Below are 26,206 nucleotides of genomic sequence, written 5' to 3' on the forward strand. Positions count from 1 at the left end.
CTGCGGACTCATCCAAGTTTCCTGCCCAAGGTGGTCTCGGATTTTCACATCAATCAGATTATTACGTTGCCCACTTTCTTTCCTCAGCCAACCACTCCCCCGGAGAGAGCTTTACATTCTCTAGACCTCCGGAGGGTATTGAAGTTTTACCTTAATAAAACCCTTCCACTTAGGAAGTCTGACCGGCTTTTTTTCAATTATGGTTCAACAAATACCGGGCTGGCTACTTCCAAAAGATCTATTTCTACATGGATCGTCTCCTGTATAGCCTTGTCATACCAACTAGCCAACAAGGTTCTGCAGGGCAGACCATGAGCACACTCTACCAGAGGGAAAGCTTCTACTACAGCTCTCCTTCGCAACATTCCTATATCTGAGATTTGCAAGGCGGCTACATGGCGCTCGATACATACCTTTACACGCCATTACTGCCTAGATTCAGATGCACAGGCTGATGCCCAGGTGGGGCAGGCCTCTTTGAGGAATTTGTTTGCATAACTGCTATTTGAATGTGATGTTACTTCATGTTCTATATGCTCTGTTGCTCGTCCGCGAGACTTTAGGTATGGGCTTGCTACTCTATTCATAGATTATGACTATTGATGAGTATCCCCTGGATGAGAAGGATTAGTTACTTACCTGTAATCCTAGTTCTCATCCAGGAGTATACTCATCAAAGTCCTAAGCGACCCGCCCACCCACCCACCTCCCCGGTTATTGTTTATTGATTGCAGATCTACTCAGGTGCATGTGCACCGTCAAAAAGAACTGACCTAACTGTCACCTGTGGTGCATCATGGGAGCAAGGGGTCTCCTGCAGGTCTTAAAGGCACGGTACCCCTACTCTAATGCCTTAAAGGCAAGGTGTCAGTTTTCTTTGTTTCTTAGTACTCTGCTGCAGCCTACAGGCAAATGCCTGCAATTACAAGTTTGCTTTATGGCAATAAAGCATTATTGTATGACAATTGTTTAGTGCTTCCTTTTTTCCTTATGGGTTAGGGGTACTACAATGCAAACCTATGTAATTTCAGCATTTTTGCCATGTTTGGAGCATTTTAGGCTGCATGTATATGTTTTCACATATGCATATATATATGTATATGTATATATATATGTATTTTCTATATGCTCCGGGATCCGACACATGGGCGGGGATTATTCATAGATTATGACTTTCATGAGTATACCCCTGGATGAGAACTAGAATTACAGGTAAGTAACTAATCCTTCCTTAACGCCCAGCTCATCATCCCTGCTCTGCGAACGTTCTATAGTATAAGGGTTACACCTTTACCAGTTCTGGTTTTATATACCGGTGATCACTGTTTCACGTATTTGTGTGATTCAACGGACCAGTTGGTCTTAGTTCTTACATCTTGACTTGGTTTTGCCCTACCCTTAATTTACAGTTGCTTAGTCACACATTTAGGTCTTTCCTTGAGGCCTTTGTCTGAGTGTTATCATACCACTTATTGGTTTTGAGAATAATATTTAACTTTTTTGGCATACTGTTTCCACCGCCAGTTTCTATAGTGGCTCCCCGTTGCAGCGCGGAAGGTTTCACAGAAGAAACCGGCATCCAGTCGCTGCAGGGGACTTGTATTATTCTACTGACCTCGCAACCGGGGCCGAAGACATCACGGAGGCTTAAGGCGCTGTCCTCTGGCATGCATAGGTACTGTTGAAAAATTTACGGATCCAATCTGACACTCGGGGAGAATTCAAAAGTTAAAGAATCCGCTGCTGAACTGTGTCTCTACCAAATGATTTACCGAAGGTAAGTAACTTGTTCATCTATCTTGAAATCTGGTTCATCGAGGGATGCAAAGCACCATCTATTCACATTGATCAGTTGAGTGAACTTATATTTTCTTCTAATTGGCAATACGCTGCTGTCTTCATATGTGAATTTTTGAAGTGTCGCCAGGCAATTCTTGGGGATTTATCACCCCATAGCAGTGTTCTTGTCACTTCATTTGCCCCTGGGAAGAACCATTTGCGCACTGCATGTGGCGTGTTCTGTAATATGTACAATGTTTTTAGGAGAGCCAATATTTTGAACAGGGCTTCACAACCCAGGAATTGGGGAGTGGGGGAGTCTCCTCCAGTGTGTGATGTTGGTTGTCCGCTCCTGCACTATGGACTTTAGGTTATCTGAGTAATATGTTTGTGTCCATTGAGATCCACACTGCCAGGTATCCAAATGGTTATTGGCAGATGTACCGTTGGTTTCTAGGAACCTACCAGTAATAGAGATTTACATCCATTTAATGCCAATCCCTGAGTAGTGCTCATAACGCATACAGCATCAAGGACATTACTGGCTCGACCACTGTCTATTGGAAAGATCCTAGACTGTTTAGGATTTGTTCTTACGTTTTCCAAAGGATGCGTGTAGAACAGCCTCATCCTCGAGAGGAAGCAATATCTTAAACCAATTCTGTTCAGTTGGCGATCCATAACCTCAGATCCACTGAATTGAAGGCCTTCTTCGCATCTAGCTATGCCACAGCTATCAGCTATTCTACAGGTTTTTTTTTCTAGGTTGTTATGGAGCAGCTTCCTTTTACTTAGTGGACCTTAATGGTATAAGTCCTGAGTGGTTGATTGAACCTGTGTAAATCCATTGAGAAGCAACTTGACCAGGATTTTTGTTTCACTGTTTATCAAGGAGATGATTGGTATGACTCACAGTACTCCTATAGTTTCCCATCTATGTAGATCAGTAGTTTAGTAGCTGTTCTTAAATCAGCTACCCGGCCATTCTCTGCTAGAGACTCTCAAATCACATATAGTTTTGGTTCCCCGTCATTTCTGTTACTTTTTTGTGGAAGTCTAGAGGCAGACCATTTAGACCGTGGGGTTTTCCTGGGCTGACACTCGGAGTTCCTGTGTCATTGCTCACACATTTGTAATAAGGTCACTATCGCAAACATTCAGCATATGCAGTGCTTTATTTATAGTTTTCAAACACTTTCATCATTTGGGAGGAGTATGTTGTGCCCTGGTGCTTTTCAAAATATTTTATGCCATTGGAAAAGACTACCTTTTATAGAACGTCCTCATCATAACATTGATAAATAATGCACTCATGTGAGTGGTTGATGGTGTGGCTACCTCTGCGTAGTATGGCACCCTGGAGGTGCTGCAGGATGGATGAAGATGTTGGTTGTGATATTCCACTTGAAAGCCAATAGTGTCTTTCTGATAACTTTGCATGTAATTGTAACACTGATGGTATTGTTTGGGATAGCTTTTTGAAGAACTGGGTGTGCCTTGGCAACAACTGCATCTCTTGCAATAGATCTTATGCTGTCCATGCCCATCCTGTATATTATTTTTTTATATTCTGTCATATGCATTATGTACTGTCATGGGTGAACACTCAGATGTATTGTGCTCCATAGTTTATCCATTATCTTTGCTGTGATCTGTCGTTCTCCTAAGCTGGCACTATCCAAACACCAGGAATTAGTCTGCTGCAGCCCTCATTATCATCTTTGATTGTTAATTTTAACTTTTGCCTTTAAGTAATGCTGTGATAATGTAACCCATTTGTTTCGATGGTAGTGTTATTAGTAATAATTTCCTGATTTTCCAGGATTGTAACTTTCATATATTTGCATGCTTAACTCATTGCCCATCGTCTCGTTGTGAATCCCAGGTAACCTTAAATAGCAGTAAAAAGTGTTAAAATGGGCCTCAACAATAGTATTTGTTCAGTAGAACACCCACCTCATTTGAAATCACCCAAACTGCAACAAATGATTTGGAATTGCTTAGCTCTTCTAATCGCCCTAAATGCCACCACAGCTCAGAGTTCTGCCACGTGTCGAACGTGAAGGCGTTCCCATGAAGAACTCCATTCTAACCTGTGTTTTTACCTTGTGTCTACATAATAATTTCCTAGACTTACCCCAGGGCTAACTTCAGCTTTCACCATTCTGAATTGTGTTTTAGGGGTTACGTGTAGAAAGCCTATAAAAAATGGATAGTCACTGTCCACCACTGGCATTCCCTAAATGAAACATTATGGCATCAACCTCAATCCCCACTTGCAGTTGCAAGTTTCTGTAGTCAGACCAGCATCTTGTCTGTAACTTTTCTATTGAGGGACCAGAATAAAAGCTTTGGTAGTGCACCGTCCTTTCCATTGCAAAATAGCTATTTGGCACAGCTGGGACAAAAGATGGGCATACTATGCAGTTTTGCAGCAGCAGCAATCTATAGAAACCCTGTGCGTTGTGGTTACCTGTGTGTCTGTGTAGCTGTGGCTGTGGCTGGTGGGGATGCTCTGATATTCCATAAGCCCAGCAGGAGCAGAGCCCAATTTATGTGTCCCCTGAAAACTCTGATTCTGGCGACAAAGGATCTGCATCATCCTCAATAAACCTGCGTCCAGGACTGGGAACAGACCTCTGATTTTATACTTGATACATCAACCCCAGCCATCGTTCCTTCTTGCCCCGCATGGATTGACATTGAATTCATGGCAAGGAACAGACCTAAAAGTGGACTCTTGTGACCAAAGGGCCTCCTCTAAAGAAGGATTGCCAGTTGGTGCTGCCGACTGTGTTACAAATAATTCTAAGCTTAAAAGCAACCTTGAAGCCTGAGGAATTGTGACTTCGAAGCCAGTGGTCTAATGGCCGAGAGGATTCCAGTCTGCCTTTGGCACCAAAGTCAGGTCAGCTTTGAAACCGAGTGTTAAATGACCGACACACAGGAGCTACAGCAGGAGGATATTAAGACTATCCAGCGACCGTAGCCTAATGCTAGGCAGAGGACAATTTATATCAATCCTAACACAGACAAACATTGGCACATGACCCCCTCAATCTACACAAGGTACTCCATAAGAAGTGCATGCTTACCTTTGGAAGGGCATTTTGGATGAGTATGGAGTGTTCCCTAGCCCAAAGAAAAGGAAAGTATTCATCAACCCAGCACAGTATATATCTTCACTACACTGTCTGCCCTGGATCAGATAATGACCCCTCTGCAGATCCATTGCTTCCATACCAGGATTCATGGACAACAGAACAACAGAAAGACACTTGGACGTAATTACAGAATGGATACTCAAGAAGTCTCTTCTTTAGATGGTGGAGAAAATAAGGACAAAGACAGCTCTATATCCTTCTTAAAATCGAAAGCTGAACCAAGAACTCCAGTGACCTCTTTATGAGCAACAGCAGTCTTGTCAAGGTCAACACAACAGTAAGTCAAGCAGGGTCAATATTCCCAAGGAGATATTTACTGCAATGGCCATTCCTAGGCCAGAGGTGCACATGGTAGAGGCAGCACTACTAACAGTGAATTTCCTTCCATTCCACCTTTATCACTCAACACTTGTATGGGGAGGGCTGGGGTTATACTTGCCCCACGCAGAAGCCATGACCTCCACTCCTTGGGTTTTTAGCCACCACCACCCAAAGCTACTGCTTGGAATTTCAAATTGTACCTCCAAATCCCCTGCCCCACTCTCACAAAATAAACTAAGACAACCACAAACTATTAATTGAAAACTTTCACACATTACCATTAAAGGGTGAACTTGACATAGTGCTGGCAAAATTACGAGTACAGTGCGTGTAGAATAACATACCCACCACTCAAATTACTTTAGTTTTTCACTATGCTAATTCACCACTAATTCTTTATGGGTTCCGGAGTAGCGTGCTACTCGCCAAAAACGCTTCGACGCCTCATATGGGGTAGTAAGCGCTAAATAAATGCAATTACAATACCACAATAAATATGTAGGCAAGATGCTTGGAAATTCATATTTTAAAAGGTTTATGTAGTCGCCTGGTCTGGTGTTTGAAAAGAATGCCGAAAACACTAGATGGTGCCTAGTTAGAAGTATCCAACCAAGATGCAGGGCATTTAACCTTCCAAATGACCAAAAACCTCTTTTTCCAAACAAAACTTCGAGTTTCCAAGCAAGCAACCATACGATTACTTGAAACTAGCCATCTTTTGACTTGAAACTAAGGAACTCCCTGAAGGGAAGTGTCAATCAGTCACTGTACTACACAGACTTTGTTGTCTCCTCACATATAATTGAGTGTTTTTGTGCCCTCTACAATGTCCCAGGAAAGAAAAATGCTCAGTAACTGTGAGAGGATAGAAACAGCATAGACCCACTACATGGCGGTATGCTTTGTACATCCGAAACGCAGGAAAACAGTGACACCTCACTAGACCTTCAGTTACAAAAGCATGTTGCTGTTTAAGCAAGTTTCAGGCATACCCTTCTAATTGCATAAAATATAAATCACGGTTAACAAAATAAACTGGTTACAACACCTTTGAAGGTTCGATAAACTCCTTTTATGATTAAATGCTAGTCCTTTGTGTTGCATTAAGTTAGTCTTTACCCCTATTCCTTCTGTTTGCAATGGAGCATTGTGTTTGAAGAATCTGATTTGTGCCTTGCTTTCAACATGTTAGTGCAAGGTGTTATTTAAGACTTACACTGTTTTTATTACCTGTAAATTTTGATGTTTAAAATGTGATTTTTCTAAGCAAGTTCTTTATTATCCCACCCAAGTCATGTTTAATCCTTTCACTAAAATCTTTTTAAAAGTGGCATAATTTCCTTCTTACTAAAATGTTTTTATTTCTGTCTCTTGTGTCATTCATATATTTTAACTTGCAGTCTTGTTCTCACCTGATAATTTTGGATGCTTGGTTTGTTTTTTTGCAAAATCAATTAAAACCTCCTTTGCTGCTGGAAATCCTCATTTATCTACTTGTTTCTCATTACAAGGTGACTCTCCAACACACTGATTCACCTCTTGGTCATATCTCATCTTTTTATGACATCTGAATCTTCAATTAAGTTCTTATCAGAGGAGTGGCTAAACTTAATATACTTGTATCCCATTTGCAACCATATTGGCCTTATTTAAGGCCATTCATCATAGGTCAGCCTCCAGATCATTTCTATCTTTGGTTCCAGATATTTCGGAACTGCTTATGCAACGTTTCCTAACTTCTGCATCTGATAAGTCTTCCCTCGCTAGACCTTTGAAAAGGTTCAAGCCACCAAATCAAGATCCATTCTTCTTTAGAACCAAACCTCAACTTAATTTGATTGTCTCGGCAACCAGTATTTTACATGCTTTAGCTCTGACCTTCGCTTTTGCCCCAGATAAAGAAATTAGACGAATGAAGGGAGACAGATGGGTGGAACATAGTGCCTGCTATGAAGATGGCTAGGGCTACTGACTTATTACAGGCTATGACAGATCTTTATGGCATTCTCTTCAGTGCTTTATGAAAAACTGTCCAGGAAGGACAGTCCAGCCTTCCAGGAGGTGCTCCATGCAGACATGCTTGTCTCCAGTCAGTTGATTATTCCAGGTTCTTGAATTCTTTTACCACAAATATATTGTCATGGATTGTGTTAAAGGCATAGGTCATAGCTTCCCATCGCTGGGCTTAAACCAGAAACTCATCTAAATTTTCATAATCATCCGGTCACAGGACATTCACCACTCAAATCTCCTGCCGATGAACAAATTGAAGGCTGAAATGGAGATTTTAAGAGATGTCTGGTTACAGAAGAAAAAATAATCTAGAATGTTGATCCTTTGACAGGTACTGCCTCCAAACACAATTTTTCAATCCCTCAGTGGTCTTAACAGCAGCAACAGCATCAGCTGAGACAAAAGTAACAGAAATGTATGCCTTCAAAGCATAGAAATGGACAGTAACCACATTCTAAAATAGTGACTCCCTTTTTCTCTCCCTCCCCTTTCGTCACCCTGGTTGAGAAGGAGTGTTTGGGGAGGTTTGGAAGGGGGGAAGCATCATGAACCACTGTGGCAATGTTCAAAATGGATACTTTGAGTATCTCCCCATCCATGTATTCCAAAATGACAATCCTGTCTGAACCATTGAGAGCAGCGCAGAAAAGGTGAACACCTTACTGGAGAACGAAGCAGTGGAAGACGCTCCTTATTTCCAACAATAAAAGGGGATGGATCCCAGTTCCTCTCCTATTCAAACATGGAAACCAAACAACAATTAAGACCTGTTCAACAAACAAATGGATTATGAAAAAATAAATTCACAAGGTTAGCATTGTGTCAGATTTACCCACAATTACATCAAGGGGGTTGGAATGTGTGCCATAGATCTTCAGGGTGATTACTTCCACATTTCAGTTGCACAGAAACATTAGAAGTTGTTAAGGTTTGTAGTGGGCAACGATCATTTCCAAATGATTCCTTCCAATGGAGCTAAAGTCAGCACCAAGAACATTTTCCACATGGTTTGCAATGGTTATGGCGTGTCACAGGAAATAGAAGATGTTCATTTATCCATATCTAGACGATTGGTTTGTCAAGGGTGCAACATCAGAGGAAGTCCTAAATAATTTCCAAGTTGCTTCAGAGATCCTTTGTCGACTGGGAGTGTAGGTCAACCTCAAGAAGTGAACTGCTGTACCAGTTTATTCAATACACTATGTTGGCACAATACTGGATACTCCTTCAACAAAACTGTATTTTTATGAAGAGAGACTGTCCTGTACTCGTCTGAAGAGTCCATCTGTTATGAACTCCTCACCAAACCACACACAAGATCCAGTCTCTATTGGGATTGATGACCTCTTGCATCTTTTTGGTTCCTGTGACCTCCACATAAGACCGTTTCAGCAATGTCTGGAATACTGATGGTACCAACTAATGGGCAGCTGGGAAGATAGACAAATTCTATCTAAGCTACAATTCAATAATTTGCTTGGTAGCGCTAGTCACAAAATCTGTTGAAAGAATTGTAGTTTCTTCAGAAATTTCTAACACCTACATTCAGCAGAAGCACCTTTCATCTATGATGGAGTGTTTACATGTCCATCTTCTGGTGCAGGGAACATGGTTGGAAAATTAAAGATCTTATCGTATCAGTGTACTGGGATTGAGAAAAGTCCTTCTAGCTCTTAGTCTTTTCTTCCGTTCCTGAAGACAAAGACCTTTCTTGCTCAGACAAGCAACACACCAAAGTAATTTGACTACTATCCCTGGGAGCACAAAGGAATTCCCTTATATCAATGGAATTTCAGATCACCTCAGTTTACCTTCCAGGTGTTCAGAATATGGAGGCCTAATCCTTTAGCAGGTTTTTTCAAGAAAACCACGAGTAGGCCCTCAAAGATGAAGTTCCCCTAAACATTTTTCACTTTTGGTGCTTTGCACAGCTAGACCAATTTGCAGATGCAGAAAACAAGAAATGCTCCATTTATTATGGACTTTCTAAATGTAGTGATTTATTTTGTGGAAAGTCGCACAGCTCTTTCGCACTAATCTCCTGGAAGCTGCAGTCTATTGACTCAGTAGACTAATGCATCCAGTAGAGGAATCTGTGCTTGACCCCTATAGTCCATTTCAACCCCCGCTCAGGTCCATCCCGTCTTTTATCCTCTCTAGCTTGATAAGATGAGTATCCATGAGGTGTGTAAGAATAATCCTCTCCTATTTATTGCCTAGGTACCCACAGTTGACTCTGCTCTTAACAGATACACATGTTTAGGTCCGCGCATCACCATCTGACTATTTCTTAGATCACAGACGACATTGGTGAATATAATTTACATTAAGACTTCTACATCCTATTTCTTATGGTTCTATTCTCCCTGGAGTAGTGAATGAGGTTTGTCTACTTCTTCCAGTACTGCAAGTTCATGAAGATTCTGTAGTACTCTCCCTGTAAATGGAATGTATGAGGTACACCATTTTCCCGTGGACTTCCTTGTGTCGTGGTGGTTTATTTTTAATTTTTTATAAATTAGAGTAGGCATTGAATACTCGCTATTCTTTTAGCAGCAATTCCACAGATAAAGTAGGTCTCTTTTTGTAGGTTATTGAGGTAAATGAGTAGATCAATGTGATATTGAAATCCTTCATGGTAACATTTTTTGATCCTGTTCTTCTCTTGCTAGGTCTGTTAACGCTATGTCCCTTGATGTCGACTGAGATGATATTGTTACTTTGAAGACTTGGACGTTGATCTCAAGCCCAAACATTCAGGCAGGTCTGGTCTTTTTGATGCCTAGGATTCAACTTTATGCCTGTCCCCACTGATAAGAATTTATGAAAACATGGTGTTCTGGGTCCAGTTTGGATTGTTAGCATGCTGAAGTGGAGGCAGCAGTTCCCCAAAGCTATTTTCTGTAGGCTGAGGATTACCAGTAATGGGCACACACAATATTTTGTAATGATCCTGATCTCTAATCCCTGCTTAAAAAATGCATAGTCATCTGGAGAGGTTTTGGAATATTGGCTACTCTATCACATTCTAGAGAGCTGACTGGAAGCCCCTATATTTTTATTATGCATATCATTTTAGTAAATTAAAATATTGAGGCTAACACCAGACCTTAATAAGGCACAGTCTGGTGACTGGACCAGATATAACCAGTAATATTGTTCTTAATATAAATAAGACAATCAAAACATTCTTAAATGCCATGGGATCAAAGAGATATGCTCATATTTTCTGGCTTAAAATACAGGCTTAAAGCAGAAGTTTTTGTGAACAGTGTAATGTAAAAACCTAATCACCTTCGCTATGACTATTAGCTGGTGTCTAATGGAAGCGCTGCGTGTTCTCCTTGTGTAGCGTCTGGCAATAGTGGTAAAGGTTGGCAAATCTCTTGTGATGAGGGCTTCTTCATGTTGTCATCAGCTAATGAACGTCTCTCTTATGTGGTCTGAAAACCCTAGAGTTCTGGTAGTGAGGCAAAACCTTTTTTTTTTTTCGTGTACTGCTTTTCGTCTCATGGATGCAGCTTCAAGACGTTTGACTATAGCCAATCCTGGTAAGGATCTTCATATCTTGGTTTTGAGGCATCGTACCCTTTAAGACGAACAGCTTTTTAAAAAACAATAAAATGTTTTACACTGTTTAGCTCTGCCTGGTGTGTAGGCTGGGTTTTGTTTGTGTGAAAGGATTATACTGTCACTGATTTTGCCCATTTGATTGCTGTCAACTGGACCACAGACAGTACCTGATCCATTCTAAAAATATACTGGTGCATGTTGGGTACCTATTTCGAGGTCCCGGTCGCGAGGGAGGTCGAGGGACCGGTCGCAGAGCCACCACCATTCGTCCAAGTCTTCGAAGTCTTCGCACTCTGGGTCTGGTAAGTCAGAGCATAAGAAGTCAAAGTAGCATCGTCGCCCTTCGACTTCTCCTCGCCGGTCGGCCGATCCGACGTGGGTGGTGCCCCTCCAGTGGCTCCACGCGCGGAACCCGACACGTCGACTCTGCGTTTCCCTCCCTTTCCGGGACCCGGAGTGACTCCCGCCCAACTCCGTACGTTGTATGAGGTGATGCATGCCATCTTTGGGCGGACCGACCGCTTCGGCGCTGCAGGCCCCCCTATGATCTAGGCCAGGATCCGGATCGGCGCCAGTTGACCTGATTACGCCTCCACTGGCGTCGCTTCCTCCGACACAAATACTGCATTTGCGTTGACCCCGGCCTCCATCCCGACGTGGAGCCGGACTGGTGTCGTCCAACGCCAGATCTGGCGCAGAGAGGGATTTTTATGCCCCTGTTCAATCCTGGGGTCCCTTTTCAACTAGAATGGCACACAGAGGATGAGGAGGAGGACTTGAGGGGTCTGACTGACCAGTTGGACTGTGAATAGGACTGGAGAGAGGAACTGGGGGATGCCAGTGGTTTAGACCCCTCCCCTGACCTTGGCATGTTGTCTCCTCCTACTGTGGCTACGGAGGAGGGAGTGTCGTACGCAGTGGTGTTGTTTAGGGTGGCCGAGGCTCTCAACCTCGAGCTTCCTACAGTGGCGGTCAGGACTAACCTCCTGACAGAGGTGCTTTAACCGGCTACGAGCTCTTCGAAGCCCTTGCTACCATTTAATGAGGCTCTCACCGACGTCCTTTTGGGCACGTGGTCCAGGCCCAACACGGGGGCTCCTGTGGACATGATGATTGCCCAACGCCACCGCCCGGCTCCGGGCGACCCCACTTTCCTCTCCCAACACCCCACCAGGAGAGCTTGGTGGTCCAAGCCTCCACTTCCAAAAGCGCCTTCCCTACCGCTCCACCGAAAAGGGACTCCAAGAAGCTGGACCATCTTTGGAACAAAATGTTCTCTTCCGCCAGCTTAGGACTGCGGTCGGTAAACACCGTATGTCTCTTGGGCCGTTATTCCCACTCGGTGTGGGATACGGTGGTGCAGGTGTTGCCTCAGTGTCCGGAGGAGGCCCGCGCAGTGCTCTCCCAGGCTGTTGCCGCCGGAAGGGATGCAGCGAAGTTTACGATAGGTTGTGGACTTGACACGGCCGACTCTCTGGGCAGAACCATTTCAACGTCAGTAGCGCTTTGTCGCTACGCCTGAATGAGTTTGACTGGTTTTTCAGGGGATATCCAGAACACCTTGATGGACATGCCCTTTGATGGCCTTCGCCTTTTTGGCAACAAAACAGACCACGCTCTAGAGCGTTTCACGGACTCACGGGCTACGGCCAAGTCCTTGAGCCTCTCCACCTGCCATGCGCAGTCTGCTTTTCGCCCCTTTCGTGGCTATGGAAGGGGTGCCTCGCTACGTTCCGCCCAGAGCCACAGGCCGCAGCAAGTTACCCAATCTTCCCGCTGCCGGGGACGTGGGAACAACCGTTGGGATTCCGGGGGCCAGCGGACGGGCCAGTCCACCAAACCCCCTCTGCAGCAGCTTCCAAACCCTCCTAGTCCAACCTTTCAGGCCCATCAAACACCAGTGGGCGGCTGGATTCGCTATCACCTCCCCCACTGGTTCACCATCACATCGGACAGGTGGGTTTTGCAAATAGTCCAAAGGAGCTGCTCCCTCCCCTTCAAGACTACCCCTCCAGCCATGCCACCGAGATATCACTGCATGTCGGAGGATCATCTGGCCCTTCTCCAGCAGGAAGTTACAGCTCTCCTTGCAAAGGAAGCCATCGAGCGCGTTCCTATCCCAGAAGTAGGTCGTGGTTGCTACTCCCACTTCTTTCTGGTCCCCAAGAAGGACAAGGGCATGCGTCGTATCTTGGATCTCAGGGACGTCAACCGCTTCCTCCGGAAGGAGTAGTTCAAGATGTTGACGCTTGCTCAGGTCCTGTCTGCCCTCGACCCGGAAGACTGATGGTAGCGTTGGACTTGCAGGGCGCTAATTTTCAGATCCCCGTCCTGACGGCCCACCGGCGTTGCCTACGGTAGGCCATGAGCATTTTCAATATACAGTGCTCCCCTTTGGCCTTACCAGTGCCCCTCGGGTGTTCACGAAAGTGATGGCAGTGGTCGCAGCTCATCTGCGCAGATCAGGGGTTTCAGTCTTCCCCCTATCTCGACGACTGGCTGTTGAAGGCGGGCTCACCCCAGGCAGTTGTCTCCCACCTCCAGACTACGGCCGACCTCCTGCATTCGCTAGGGTTCTCCATCAATGTGCCGAAGTCACACCGGATTCCTTCTCAAAAGCTCCTCTTCATCGGAGCGGTTCTGGACACGACGAGGTTTAAAATCCATCCTCCGGAGCAGCGAGTCCAGGATATTCAGGTTATGATTCCGATCTTTCAGCCTCTATCCCGGGTTTCATTCAGAATAAGTCTGAGGCTGCTGGGCCTCATGGCCTCCTGCATCCTGCTGATCGATCATGCCAGGTGGCACATGTGGGTTCTGCAGTGGGACCTGAAGTTCCAGTGGGTGCAGCATCAGGGGAAACTGTCAGCTTGCGTCCAGATCTCGGAGGGCACTGCACGACAACTGCAGTGGTGGCTCACGAACCAGGATTGGGTGAATGGCCTCTGGTCTCCGGCGGAGTCCGGGCTCCACGTCAACCTTCTGGAGCTCCGGGCGATTCGTCTTGCAGTCCGGGGAAGTGTAGTGCAGGTGTCGACAGACAATACCACTGCCATGTGGTACTGCAACAAACAGGGCAGCGTGAGGTCGTGGACCCTATGTTAAGAGGCTCTCCACCTCTGGACATGGCTGGAACATCAGGGCATATTCCTGGTGGTTCAACACCTGGCAGGTTCCCTGAAAGCCAGGGCGGACGAACTCAGCCGCAGGTGCATGTTGGACCACGGATGGCGTCTTCACTCTGAGGTGGTGCAAGGTCTCTTTTAACAGTGGGGAGAGCCTTGGTTAGATCTATGCGCCACCGAAGAGAACGCGCAATATCATTTAATCAATCGATCATATGTAAAGTGCCCTACTCACCTGTGAAGGTCTCAAGGCGCGGCGGGGCAGCTACTGATCAAACAGCCAGGTCTTGAGGAGTCTCCTGAAGGTCAGCAGGTCCTGGGTCTGTCGTAGGTGGATGGGGAGGGTAATCCATGTCTTGGCGGCGAGGTGGGAGAAGGATCTGCCGTCGGTGGTTGTTCGGTGGATGCTTGGAACGAGGGCGAGGTCAGCGGAGCGGAGCTGGCGGTTGGGGGTGTAGAAGGTGAGTCGCTTGTTGAGGTATGCTGGTCCAGCGTTGTGGAGTGCTTTGTGAGCCTGGGTGAGTAGCTTGAAGGTGATCCTCTTGTTGACGGGAAGCCAGTGCAGGTTCTTCAGGTGGGTGGTGATGTGGCAGGGGATGTCGAGGATGAGGCGCACGGAGGCGTTTTGTGTATGCGTTGGAATCTCTTCTGGAGTTTGGCCGTGGTCCCACGTAGAGGGCGTTGCCGTAGCCCAGCCTGCTGGTGATGAGGGTCTGGGAGACCGTAGTCTTAGTTTAAGTGGGGAAGTTGGTTTTGGGAGTGGCGGGGTCTTTGGTGAGGGAGAGGATCAGCTGGGTGTCGTCGGCGTATGAAACTATGTTAAGGTCGTGTGATCGGACGATATTGGCGAGCGGTGTCATGTAGATGTTGAAGATTGTCGGGCTGAGGGATGATCCTTCGGGTACGCCGCAGGTTATCTTGGTGGCTTCGGATTGGAATGGGGGAAGGCGAACTCTCTGGGTTCTGTCGATGAGGAAGGAGGTGATCCAGTCCAGGGCTTTGTCGCTGATCCCCGCGTTGTAGAGACTTGTGTGCAGGGTGTGGTGGCAGACGGTGTCGAAGGCGGCCAGGCGGCCCAGGAGGATGAGGGCCACGGTTTCACCGTTGTCCAGCAGGGCCCTGATGTCATCGTGGCGGCGATGAGGGCGGTTTCAGTGCTGTGGTTGCTGTGGAATCCGGATTGGGACGAGTCCAGGGTGGTGTTCTCTTCGAGGAATTGGGTCAGTCGTCTGTTGACTATCTTCTCGATGACTTTCGCGGGGAACGGGAGCAGGGAGTTTGGCCGGAAGTTCTTGAGGTCCTTTGGGTCTGCCTTGGGTTTCTTGAGTAGGGCGTTGATCTCTGCGTGTTTCCAGCTTTCCGGGAAGGTGGCGGTCTCGAATGAGCTGTTGAAGATCTCATGGAGTTGGGGTGCGATGATGGTGCTGGCTTTGTTAAAGATGTGGTGGGGGCAGGGGTCTGATGGTGAGCCGGAGTGGATGGTGTTTATGGTCTTGATGGTGTCGTTGACGTGCATCCAGGAGATCGGACGGCTGGTGTGACTGGGGGGTGGCGAGTCTGGGGTGTTGACAGGTGCCAGAGAGTTCTGGGTGTTGAAGCTTTCGTGGATGTCTGCGATCTTGCGGTGGAAGAAGGTAGCTAGAGAGTCGCAGAGGTCTTGTGACGGCGGGATGTCGTTGGAGCTGGAACCTGAGGTTGGCGAGTTCCTTCACGATGTTGAAGAGCTCTTTGCTAATGTGTGTGCTGTTGTCGATGCGTTCCCTGAAGGAGGTCCTTTTGACTGTTCAAATGAGTTGATGGTGTCTGCGGATGGCGTTCTTGAGGGCTGCGTGTTTGTCCGGTGTTTGCTCGTGGCACCATTTCTTCTCTAGTCTCCGGCAGGTCTGCTTGGATGTCTGGAGGTCTGCGGTGAACCAGATGGCTCTTCTGTCGGTGCGTCTGTTTGTGGGTTTCTTGATCGGGGCGAGAGTGTTGGTGCAGTCGTCGATCCATTGCTTGAGGTTGCGGGCGGCTGTGTCGGTTGGTGTGTCTCGCGCGAGGGTGGTGATTAGTTGGTCTTCGGTGATCTTGTTCAAGCTGCGGTGGGGCATTCTTTGCAGGTGGTTGTTTTCTTGAAGGAGAAGTGGATGCAGCGGTGGTCGGTCCAGTGAAGTTTGGTGGTGTGGCTGATGGAGATATGGCTGTTGGCGGAGAAAATGGGGTCGAGCGTGTGTCCGGCAGAGTGGGTGGGTGTCGTGACGAGGATGTAGTCTGTGGAGGCCAGGGCGTGCGCGCTTACGGCATCTGTGATGGAGTCGATGAACTGTGGCTGGGGTACGGGGTGTCACAAGGGTTCCTCTGAGGGTGGTGTTGGGATCGATGTGGATCTGGAAGTACAGGTGTTGGGCGGTGCTGAGGGTGTTGTCGGTGTTGGTCGAGATTCTGAGGGTATTTCTGTGGACGATGGCGATTCCTCCTCCCGGTCTGTTGGTGCGGTCCCTGCGGGTGATCTAGTAGGCATCCTGGATGGCTATGGTGACGTTTGGTGCCGATGAGGAGTTCATCCAGGTCTCCGTTAGGAAAGCGACGTTCGGGGAGGATGAGTCGAGTAGGTCCCAGACTTCGACGGCGTGCCTGTGGACGGAGCAGGTGTTGAGCAGTATGCATCTAAGGTGGTTGTGGTCCGCTTTGGTGAGGTGGGTGGGACGTGCAGGTGTGCGCTGGCAGGTGTAGCTACAGTTTCGGCAGGTGAATGGTCCGTGGGTGAGCTTCTGGGTGGCCTGGAAGCAGGTGGAGTATCGGCCCGTGTTGAGTGCGTGGAGGGTGCTGGCGTCGTAGCATCGTCTGGCGTGGTGCTCGCGGGGGCCAGGGGGTCTGGCGCTGGGCGCGGTCCAGATGCGTACAAGCACAGACGGGCTTGCCTTAGGCACGCCTTCTGCGCGCCAGCGGCGCGACTGCACATTGGTCGGCATATGAAGGGGTGGCGGGCGGGAGCAGCGAACGAGAGGTGGGGGCGGGCTCGGTTGGGGGGCGGGCCGCAGGGGCAGCAGCGGCGGGAAAGGAGAGTGAGGGTGGCGCGAGGGTATCAGGGGGGGCTCGAGAAACGAAAAAATACAGCAATGAAGCACTACAAGCACAGCAATATAACACAGGTGAAAATAAGGCAAAAAGAACCATAGACGCCGGAGGACCTGCGGCGCAGTCACAGCAGCCAGCTCGAACCCAGCCGGGAGGGAGCACAGAGCCGCGGGCAGCTGATCGGGTGGAGCTGCTGGGGAGAGTGCTAGCCTTGGCCCAGGAGGTCAGCAATTCTGCTCGTTGGAATTTCCAAGGCGGCACTTGCTAGGCCACGCTTTTCGTCGCGAGTGGAGTTGCGGCCTGTTGTAAACCTTTCCGCCTATACCACTTCTGCCCAGAGTGCTGAAGAAGAACAGGCGCGACCGGGCCCAATTTATTCTTGTGGCTCCGGATTGGACTCGAAGAGTCTGGTATCCTGCTCAACATAGCCATCGATCCTCCGATCAGACTGCCTCTTCGGGAGGATCTTCTATCGCAGAAGCAGGGGACGGTCCTCCACCCGAACCTGTCCAGTCTCCACCTCCTTGTGTGGAGATTGAGCAGCGGCAGTTGACTTCTATCGACCTGCCTCCTGAATTCTGTGATATAATCTTGGCAACAAGGCGTCCCTCCACTAAGAGTCTATACGCCTGCTGGTGGAACAAGTTTGTGGCATGATGCACAGCAAAGGCTGTGGATCCCCTTACTGTCCCTCTTTCTGAGGTTCTCTTGTTTCTTCTTTCTCTAGCCCGGTAGGGCTCTGCTTTGGGCACTATCAAGGGCTATCTTTCGCCATCTCTGCCTTCCTTCGGCTTCCAAATCAGCCTTCCCTTTTCAAGTCCCCAGTTGTAAGCCGCTACTTGAAAGTCATAACTCCTCTTTCCTCCTATTCTTTTTGTTTTGCCTCAGTTGGACTTGAACCTATTTTTAACTTATTTTATGTGTGCTCCCTTTGAGCCGCTTCACAACTGTCCCTTACGGATTTTGACTCTCAAAACTGCTTTCCCGGTGGCCATCACATCTGCCAGACGAGTGAGTGAGCTACAGGCGCTTTCTTCTAAGCCTCCTTTCTCTCTGTACATCCGGACAAAGTTGTCCTTGGGACTCGTCCATCCTTTCTGCCCAAGGTTGTCACTGCCTTCCACATCGGGCAGTCTATCACTATGCCCACCTTATTTCCGCCTTTGCATCCTTCGAAAGAGGAAGAGAGGCCCCACAGTCTGAACCCAAAACGTGCGCTTTCTTTCTATCTGGATCGCACTAAACAGTTCCGGGTGGATGGCCAACTCTTTGTTGGCTATGTGGGTGCCAAGAAAGGTCGGTCCTTGCACAAGTGGACCATTTCTTGATGGGTCGTGTTGTGTATAAAAGTATGCTATTCTCCGGCTAAAAAGGAGCCTCCAGTGAGGCTTCGCACTCATTCCACCAGGGCGACGGCAGCCACTACTGCCTTGGTAAGAGGAGTTCCCCCGAACGACATCTGTCATGCAGCTACATGGGAATCGCTGCACACGTTTACGAAACACTACTGCCAGGATAGTCCGGTCTGGAGAGACGGCTTCTTTGGCCGTTCTGTTCTCCAGGAGTTTCTGGTGTGATCTTGGTTCGCAGACCCACCACCGGGGTTGGTATTGCTGGGGTATCTATTCTAAGGTAATAAATCTATAACTAACGTGGTTCTTTCAGATGAACAAGTTACTTAACTTCGGTAATGATATATCTGTAAGAAACATTAGTTAGTTATTGATTCCTTACCGCCCCACCCATCCTCCCCATTCTGCGAACTGATTTCTTTCAGCGCCCTAGTTTTGTGCAACAGTGGTCAGTGTCTTGCATGGCTCTGCATTTCTGGCGCGGAAAGTTGTGTACAGAACTGATGTCAGCGCGCGAGGGCGGTGTGTAAGTAGCTACAGCGACGTCATCCCGGCGACCACGACGCCTACGACGGACGCGGAGACGACCGATGCCACCTTCCGACGCGCAGAGGTACTGCTGAAGAAAAAACTTTTCGGATCCAGTCTGACGCCTGGGGGTAATTCTAAGGTAAGGAATCTAAAACGAACTAATGTTTCTTACAGATATATCATTACTGAAGGTAAGTAACTTGTTCGTTAACCCCACCTCATCCATTTAAAGAGGAAGAAAGACTCCATCGTCTTGATCCCAGGAGAGCTCTCAGCTTCTACATTGATCGAACCAATAAGCATTGAGTGGAAGATCAGCTCTTTGTGGGTTTCTCTGGGGCCACAAACGGTAATTTTGTATACAATAGAACAATCTCCAGACTTTTTCATCTTACGCATTAAGATCTTTATTGCGCTGGCCAAGAAACCGCTTCCAGAATGTCTTCTCTCTCATTCTACCATAGAAGAAGCTTCTACCACTAAGCTGGTACGCGGAGTGCCAGGCAGTTATGTGGGCATCAGTTCACACTTTTACGAAACACCACTGCCTAGATAACCAGGGTTGCCTGGAAGAGCATTTGGCCCAGTCTGTCCAGCATAATTTCCAGGTCTGAGCCAGTCTGCTGTTCCACCACATGGGTAGGTACTATTTGGGTATCTGTTCACAAGGTGAGGAATCTGTGGTTAGAAGTATCCATCAAAGAAAAAGATATTTATCTTCAGTAATGCTCTTTCTGGTGGATACTCTATCGAATCGCAGATTTCACACTGACCTTTGCTCATCATCATTTTATGGAATGGAATTATCTACTTCATGTTAATGAGATTATAATCTAGAGATAGGTTTTTGGGCTCCGTGTCTGATGGCGTGGACAGCAAGGCGAAAGAAACTGACAATGGACGAAGATGGCTGTCATGTAGGAGCCCTGATGTCACACTTGGAACAGACCTAATGCAGAGTTGCACAACACCACCTAACGATGCGCTATGACGTTGTTGAGAAAAATCTAGATAACCAGACTTTGGTCCTGGGGGTGTTCACAAGATTAGGAATCTGCTGTTAAATAGTGTATTCACCAGAAAGATCCTTACGTAAGGTAAGTAACATTTTTCTTTAGTGTAGTAAATTCAGGACAGCTGGAAAAATTCCTTGCTTTACAGAAGGCCTTTATCAAAATGTCAGGTATCTTAAAACCTTTTTGTTAACTGTGCCTATATAGGCAGGAACTGATAGTCAGTTTTGTTTTTCCAGATGACAAAATATTTGCCACCTGCTGTCTTTACTCTCACCTTTTTCTGAGAATTTTGTATTAATATTCCTTGTTTGACATTTTAATAAACACATTTGGTAAAGCTGTTTTTTGTTATTTTAAATGACAAAGCTCTTGCTATCTGTTAAACATCTCCTTACGCTACAGAAATACGTTTAAACTGAAGGTGGCACATGCAACTTCTAAAGGACTCCATAGGGCTAACAAAATATTTCTCAAGTGTGCTGGTTAGTCCACATCAGACACTGTTCGATTCTACTTCATCAGAACTTTATTTCAGAACCCATTCTATTGCCAATTATGACCACACATTTTCTTAAAATGTTCATTATATGTATGAAACTGTAAAGTCAAAGTGCAAAATTGACTGTTAATTGGATTGCTTTGGTAGTAATTCTAAGTGTTTTGTCAAGGTGCCAGCGAGATTTCAGATTCCTGCAAACCACTTAAGAAAAGGAGTCGAGCCTCCACTGATGTAGAAATGGCTAGTTCAGCATACAGAGACGCATCTGATTCTGATTCTAGGGGAGTCAACGATATGCAGGTAAATGAATGGCATGATTATTTCATTCATTTTGAAAGAACGTTGTTAACAATAAAAATCAGAGCTTGTGAGAAAGTGGATCTGTATATACTGGTCCTTAATAGGTACAGGGTGTACAGAGTCCACAGTCCCCAAGGGTTTGACAGAGGCTAAAGTTAGATATAACCCTACTCTCTAAAGTGGTAGCTTGGTCGAGCAGTAAGGCAGTATCAGAGGACAGTGTAAAGCATTTGTTGTACACACTCAGTCAGCAAATGGTCTCACACACTCAATAACTGAACTCTAGGCCAATGGTTTATATATAAAAAATATATGCTTGTTTTATTTTAGAACCAACAATTAGATTTAAAATATACTTTCTCAGAATGAGATGTTTTATATAAATAGTTTTGCAATATGCAATTGACTTTTGTAAACAGTTACAAGTGGTTGCAATAGGCAACTCTATTTTAAACACAACAATGCATTGAGCTCAATGGAAATTTCAAGTTATTTGCAACAGATTACTTTTAGGATTACTTTTGGAATTCCAGGACTGGATCCTAGATTCAGTCCTGGGTCAGTACTTAGAATCAAGTGATGAAAGTCGACTTAATTACTGTGATGATTTTTAAACAATATTTAGCTATTTTAATAGTTGACACTTAGAAAATATTTCAAAGAAAACAATCAATGATTCCCTATGGAAGAAAATTCAAGTTGCAGGTACAGTATGTTCTCGTTACTTTTGTAATCCAATACTGGGTGCCTAGACTCAGTACTGGGACCTTTATCCAAAACAGGTAAGTAATTACGTTTTCAGATAATATACGATTTTTAAAGAATATTTAAAGATTGCAGAAATTGACACTTAGAAGAAATTTCACAGAAAAACAGTCAATGATTTCCTATGGAAGAAAATTGGGTTACGGGTAAGTACAGTTGTAAGTATTTTTCAGAGTCAGTGCTGGGCACCAAGATCCAGCACTGGGAGCTCACCTAAGAGCAGGTGAGTATTTTTGTTTTCGTTACTCGGCTGATTTTTGGTGAATATTTTAAGTTTTGAAAAGTCCACACTCAGAAGAAATTTCAGTAAAAAGCCAGTCAATGTTACCCTATTAAGAAAATACAGTTATCGGTTTAAAGGTAAGTACTCGACTGGTAGAGTTGAGGTAGGTACCCCGGGATTGGGCACAGGGGGCCGCGGGGCGCCGCGTGCAGGGGTGCCTTTTGGTGTTGGGAAATCTTACCCTCTGTTGATCGCGGTAGGGGTGCACCTTGTTCTGAGGCTGCAGGCTTCTTCAGGAGTGTCGAGGGAGGTCCTTGGGTGCCGGGGTCACAGTCGCCGTGGGGTCGTCCTCGTGGTCTTTGTTCACTCCGGCACTGGCCAGGCTTGGCTGGTGCAGAGTGTGCTGGGTTCGCGGTCCCGGGCTGCTGCCAGGGATTAGCGGTAGGTTTTGAGTAGAGCCTCTACTCATGGGAGTCCCAGGGGCTTAGAGCCAAAAGGTAGCCAGGTCCTCAGGGGTTAGTGAGGTTGCTGGCCACAAGAGATGCCGGGGTGGAGCAGGAGCAGGTTTGAGGGTCGACAGGCCGGTAGGGCTGGGGCCAAAGCAGTTGGTGTCTTCCTCTTCTTAGCAGCTGAGGGCAGGTCTTCTTTCTTCTTGCTCTTCTTTGTATTTTGGAATCTGGAATCTGGGGAAGGAAGGTTCAGGGTGCCCCTAAATACTAGATTTAGGGGCGTTACAGGTAGGTGAAGGGCAGGGACCAATGGGTCCCTGTCCTGGGGTGGGTACACCCCCTATCCTGCCTCTCTCCTGTGGGAGGGGGTCAGTAGCCTAGTCCTGATAGGGTAGGGATTCCCATCTTCAAGATGGCGAGAGCCCGGAGATGTGCTTCACCTCGCCTCCCCCACCTGAGGGGTGGGGTTGGCAGGCTGGCACATCCCCTGTCCTTATTTGGGGTTTCCGGCCTAAGCTTCCCGCCAGAGTGGGGGGGTTGCAGTGGCCTGGGGAAGCTGACAGAAGCGGCATGCCTTTGAAGCTTCCCCCTGCCCATCCGGGGGAGGAGATTTAGCACCTCGCCCAGGATGTGCATTGTTGCAGGCCCAGGAGAGAAGGGGCTCTCCCACCAAGGGGTCCAGCAACATGTCTGCTGTGTGGCAGCCTCAGAGCAGACGTGGATTGTAGGTTAGGTTTAAGGGGGCATCTCTAAGATGCCCTCTGGGGTGCTTGGTACATTAAATCCCACACTGGTATCAGTGTGGGTTTAATGTGCTGAGAAGTTTGATACCAAACTTCTCAGTCTTCATTGTTGCCATTATGGTGCTGTGGAGTTCGTATTTGACGAGCTCTCAGCACCATGTACTCTTAAATGGCAGCACTGCACTTACAGTGCTCAGGAATGGACCTGGGTACTGTAGGGGCACAGGGCTCCTGCTTCTGTGCCCACACCATTGGCATAAGGCACCCAGCTAGAGGGGTGGCTGATGTATGCCATGGCAGTGTAGGTGATGGGCATGGCACACAGGGATGTGTGTCATGTCGACTTTGTTTTTGTCTTGCACCCAAACACTCAGCCTGCGAAGGCAGTGTGTGTGTGTAAGGGTACAGGGCCTCTAAGGGTGGCACAATGAGTGCTGTAGCCCTTAGAGGCCTTCCCTGGTCACAAGGCCCTGGGTACCTAGGGTACCATTTACCAGGGGCTGACATGTGGCCAGGGTTTGCCAATTTGTGTTTTGTTTGTTTTAGGGAAGGAACATAGGCCCTGGGCACCTGATTGACAGGAGTCCAGGGCGCACTCAGCAAAAAGTGGGGGCATACCATGCAAGAAAGATGGCACTTTCTCACAGAGCTCTAGAATAATGTACTTTCTTATGCTTAAGAACTGACTACAAAATATAAAAAAAATGTTTTGGCTCCTTAGTCTGTCGTAGATTAATATAGTAGCTCACTAAACCTGAATAGCCTTCATCCAAATGTGCCTACATACAGAAAATACTTATTTCTAATATAAGATTCTCTAAGAGCAAGTTTACAAGCATATGACGCATTTTCATATATAAGTTGATATGCCTTTCATTGACGCACTATACCTATATCAACACAACAGTACAAATGTGTTCCTCCTAAATTTTGTAAAGTATAATACTTAGCCATTTAAGGCAGGACGCAGGCAATTTAATTCTCAGAGAATGGAAAATAAGTGGAGTTGTGGATTTTAGTACAGTTGTTCAACTGCAGCAAAAAGGAGGCAGCATTCGAAGTACAAGGGTATGAAGATAAAAGCATACTTACAGAAGAGATATTTGCGTACAGAGTAGAAATAAAATAGATGGAGGAACAGGACAAGTATCATAGGCTTTACATTATCCAGTATTAGGGTATCTTTCATAGATTCACATGCCTGAATCATTCCACGTCATCGGGATGGGAGTCCCCGGTACATAAATAAAGTAATGTCTCCTTAGACATATAGAGTAATAGGCCAAGGGCCTCACCTTAGTAACATATCCATGTCCTTTTTTATTAAAGGACCAAACTTTGGAGAGGAGCCAATCAGTTATCACCACCCTCTGGAACCTTCCTGGAAGGAGCTCTAGTCACTCAGATTTTCTACCGCACGTCGTGCTAAGGGAGTCTCCTCTGAGCTCTGCTTAGCTGTCCTTATTTTTGGATTTCCAGTGCTTCTTACTTCAATTTTCCATCTTCGGGGTGAAGTTCTCCAGTTCTTTATGGCAGATACTCCAAAGAAAGGCCTTTTTAGGCCTTGTGCTTCCTGTGGAAAAAAGAGACTTCATGTGGATGACCAACACAAGGATTGTCTCTACTGCCTTTATCCGGATCACTCCTCAAAGGACTGTAAGGTATGTCGTACCTTTTCCTCAAAGATCGTGAGGGACGCCTCTTAATTTGGCTGCAGAGGCTTAAAGACAAAGAACAAGTACTGTCTTCTGAGTGAGGGCTCTTCCATATCTTCTCAGTCCTCTCAGAAAAGACCACGGGAGGCTTCTCCAGGCCCTTCGTCGCAGCCACCTCAAAAGAAGGCGCATAAAAAGTCTTCAGAGGTACATCCCAAGGCTCTTTCAGGGAAGGTTTCTCCTCAGGAGGTTCTTCACACCTTCAAAAAGCCTTCTTCCACCCCGTCGAGGACGGCCTCGTCGACGGTGGCCTCGACGACGAGGAAATCTCCATCTACAGCCTTGTGTGTGACCTCGTCGACGACGACTGTTTCAACTTCTGTCGCGTCTTCTTCATTATCCACGTCGACGAAGACGATTCCATCGTCGACGGCCGCTAGGTCTGTCTCGTCGACGCTTAAGATAAAGAAGTCATCGTCGACGTCCAAACTACTGTCGACGCTGCGATCACCGACGACTGTATTGACGACGACAACGTCGACGAAGACTATCCTGTCGACATCCACTTCATTGTCGACGAAAGCTCCATCGACGACGACAACACCGTCGACGATGGCTCCGTCGACGGGAACTCCGTCTGCCATGGTGCCTGTCGACGCCTCACCGTCGAAGACTACACCGTCGACTAGCATGTCGACGACAACGGATTCCAATTTAAAAGTACGTACGTACATCTGAAGATCACAAAACGTACGTTGACGCCGGCCCTGACTTCCCCTAGTAGGGTCCAGCTATTGCCTCCAGCACACCTTTTGGAGGCAGAAGATTCTGATGATGGCAGTATGTTTAGGACGGCGACAAGCCCATCTCAACTTAACGTCAAGTATCAGGACAGCTCAGACTATGAGGATCAAGTACTGGAGGATCAGGCAGTTTATCCTGAAGAATGCCATCCGCCTCCACCTCCCATGGTTTGTCTGCCTGCATCTTTAGTTTCTGATCTGCAATTCCTCATTACGGACTATAAGCAGAGATTTCCCACTTCTGCAATGTCTGAAATTGGCAGTCTGGTCCTGCCACTTCACCACCTCCGCTTTCTACAGACGATGAGGAGGAGGATCCACATGAGGAAGGGGAACTTCAAGATTCCCAATCTACTCGTGATGAGTGGGACGATTATGTGCTTCCCTGTCCATCCCCTGTGCCCGCTCAAGCTGTCTCGCCCCCCGGAGGACATTGGGGGATTTCACAACATAGTGGAAAGAGCGGCGCAGCGTTTCCAAATACCTATGCCTTCACACCAGCAGGATTGCTTCCTCTATCATTATAAAGTGCCCTTTAAAAAATCAGTCAGGTCTATCCCTATTATAGATTACATATGGGATCAGGGTGTTAAAATAATGCAAAACCCTTCCTCGGTGCCCCCAGTATTGCCTCGTCTGGATAAAAAATAAAGCGCTCCAGATACTGCTCCAGCTTGCCTAACCGGACATCCGAAACCAGACTCAGTCATCACACAAGCTGCTCAGCGGAAATCGAAAAATCCTTCTGCTCTGCTGACCGCTCCTCCGAACAAAGACGGTAGACGGCTTGATAATATCGGAAAACGTTTCTCGTCAATGTCCGCATTAACAGTGCGTG

The 26,206-nt window shown here is 46.9% G+C and overlaps 1 protein-coding gene across 2 annotated transcripts in view; it reads left to right on the plus strand.

The window, feature by feature from the left end:
• The window catches only part of NSD3 (nuclear receptor binding SET domain protein 3), a 1,492,250-nt gene that overhangs the window by 558,914 nt on the left and 907,130 nt on the right, over positions 1 to 26,206 (plus strand). For both annotated transcript variants that reach the window (XM_085633955.1, XM_085633956.1), the window contains exon 10: positions 20,600 to 20,730. In XM_085633955.1, the coding sequence (XP_085490081.1) occupies positions 20,600 to 20,730 (131 nt within the window). The remainder of the gene's footprint in view (positions 1 to 20,599; positions 20,731 to 26,206) is intronic.

The sequence above is a fragment of the Triturus cristatus genome, chromosome 11, assembly GCF_964204655.1.
Source record: "Triturus cristatus chromosome 11, aTriCri1.1, whole genome shotgun sequence".
Classification (NCBI taxonomy): domain Eukaryota; kingdom Metazoa; phylum Chordata; class Amphibia; order Caudata; family Salamandridae; genus Triturus; species Triturus cristatus.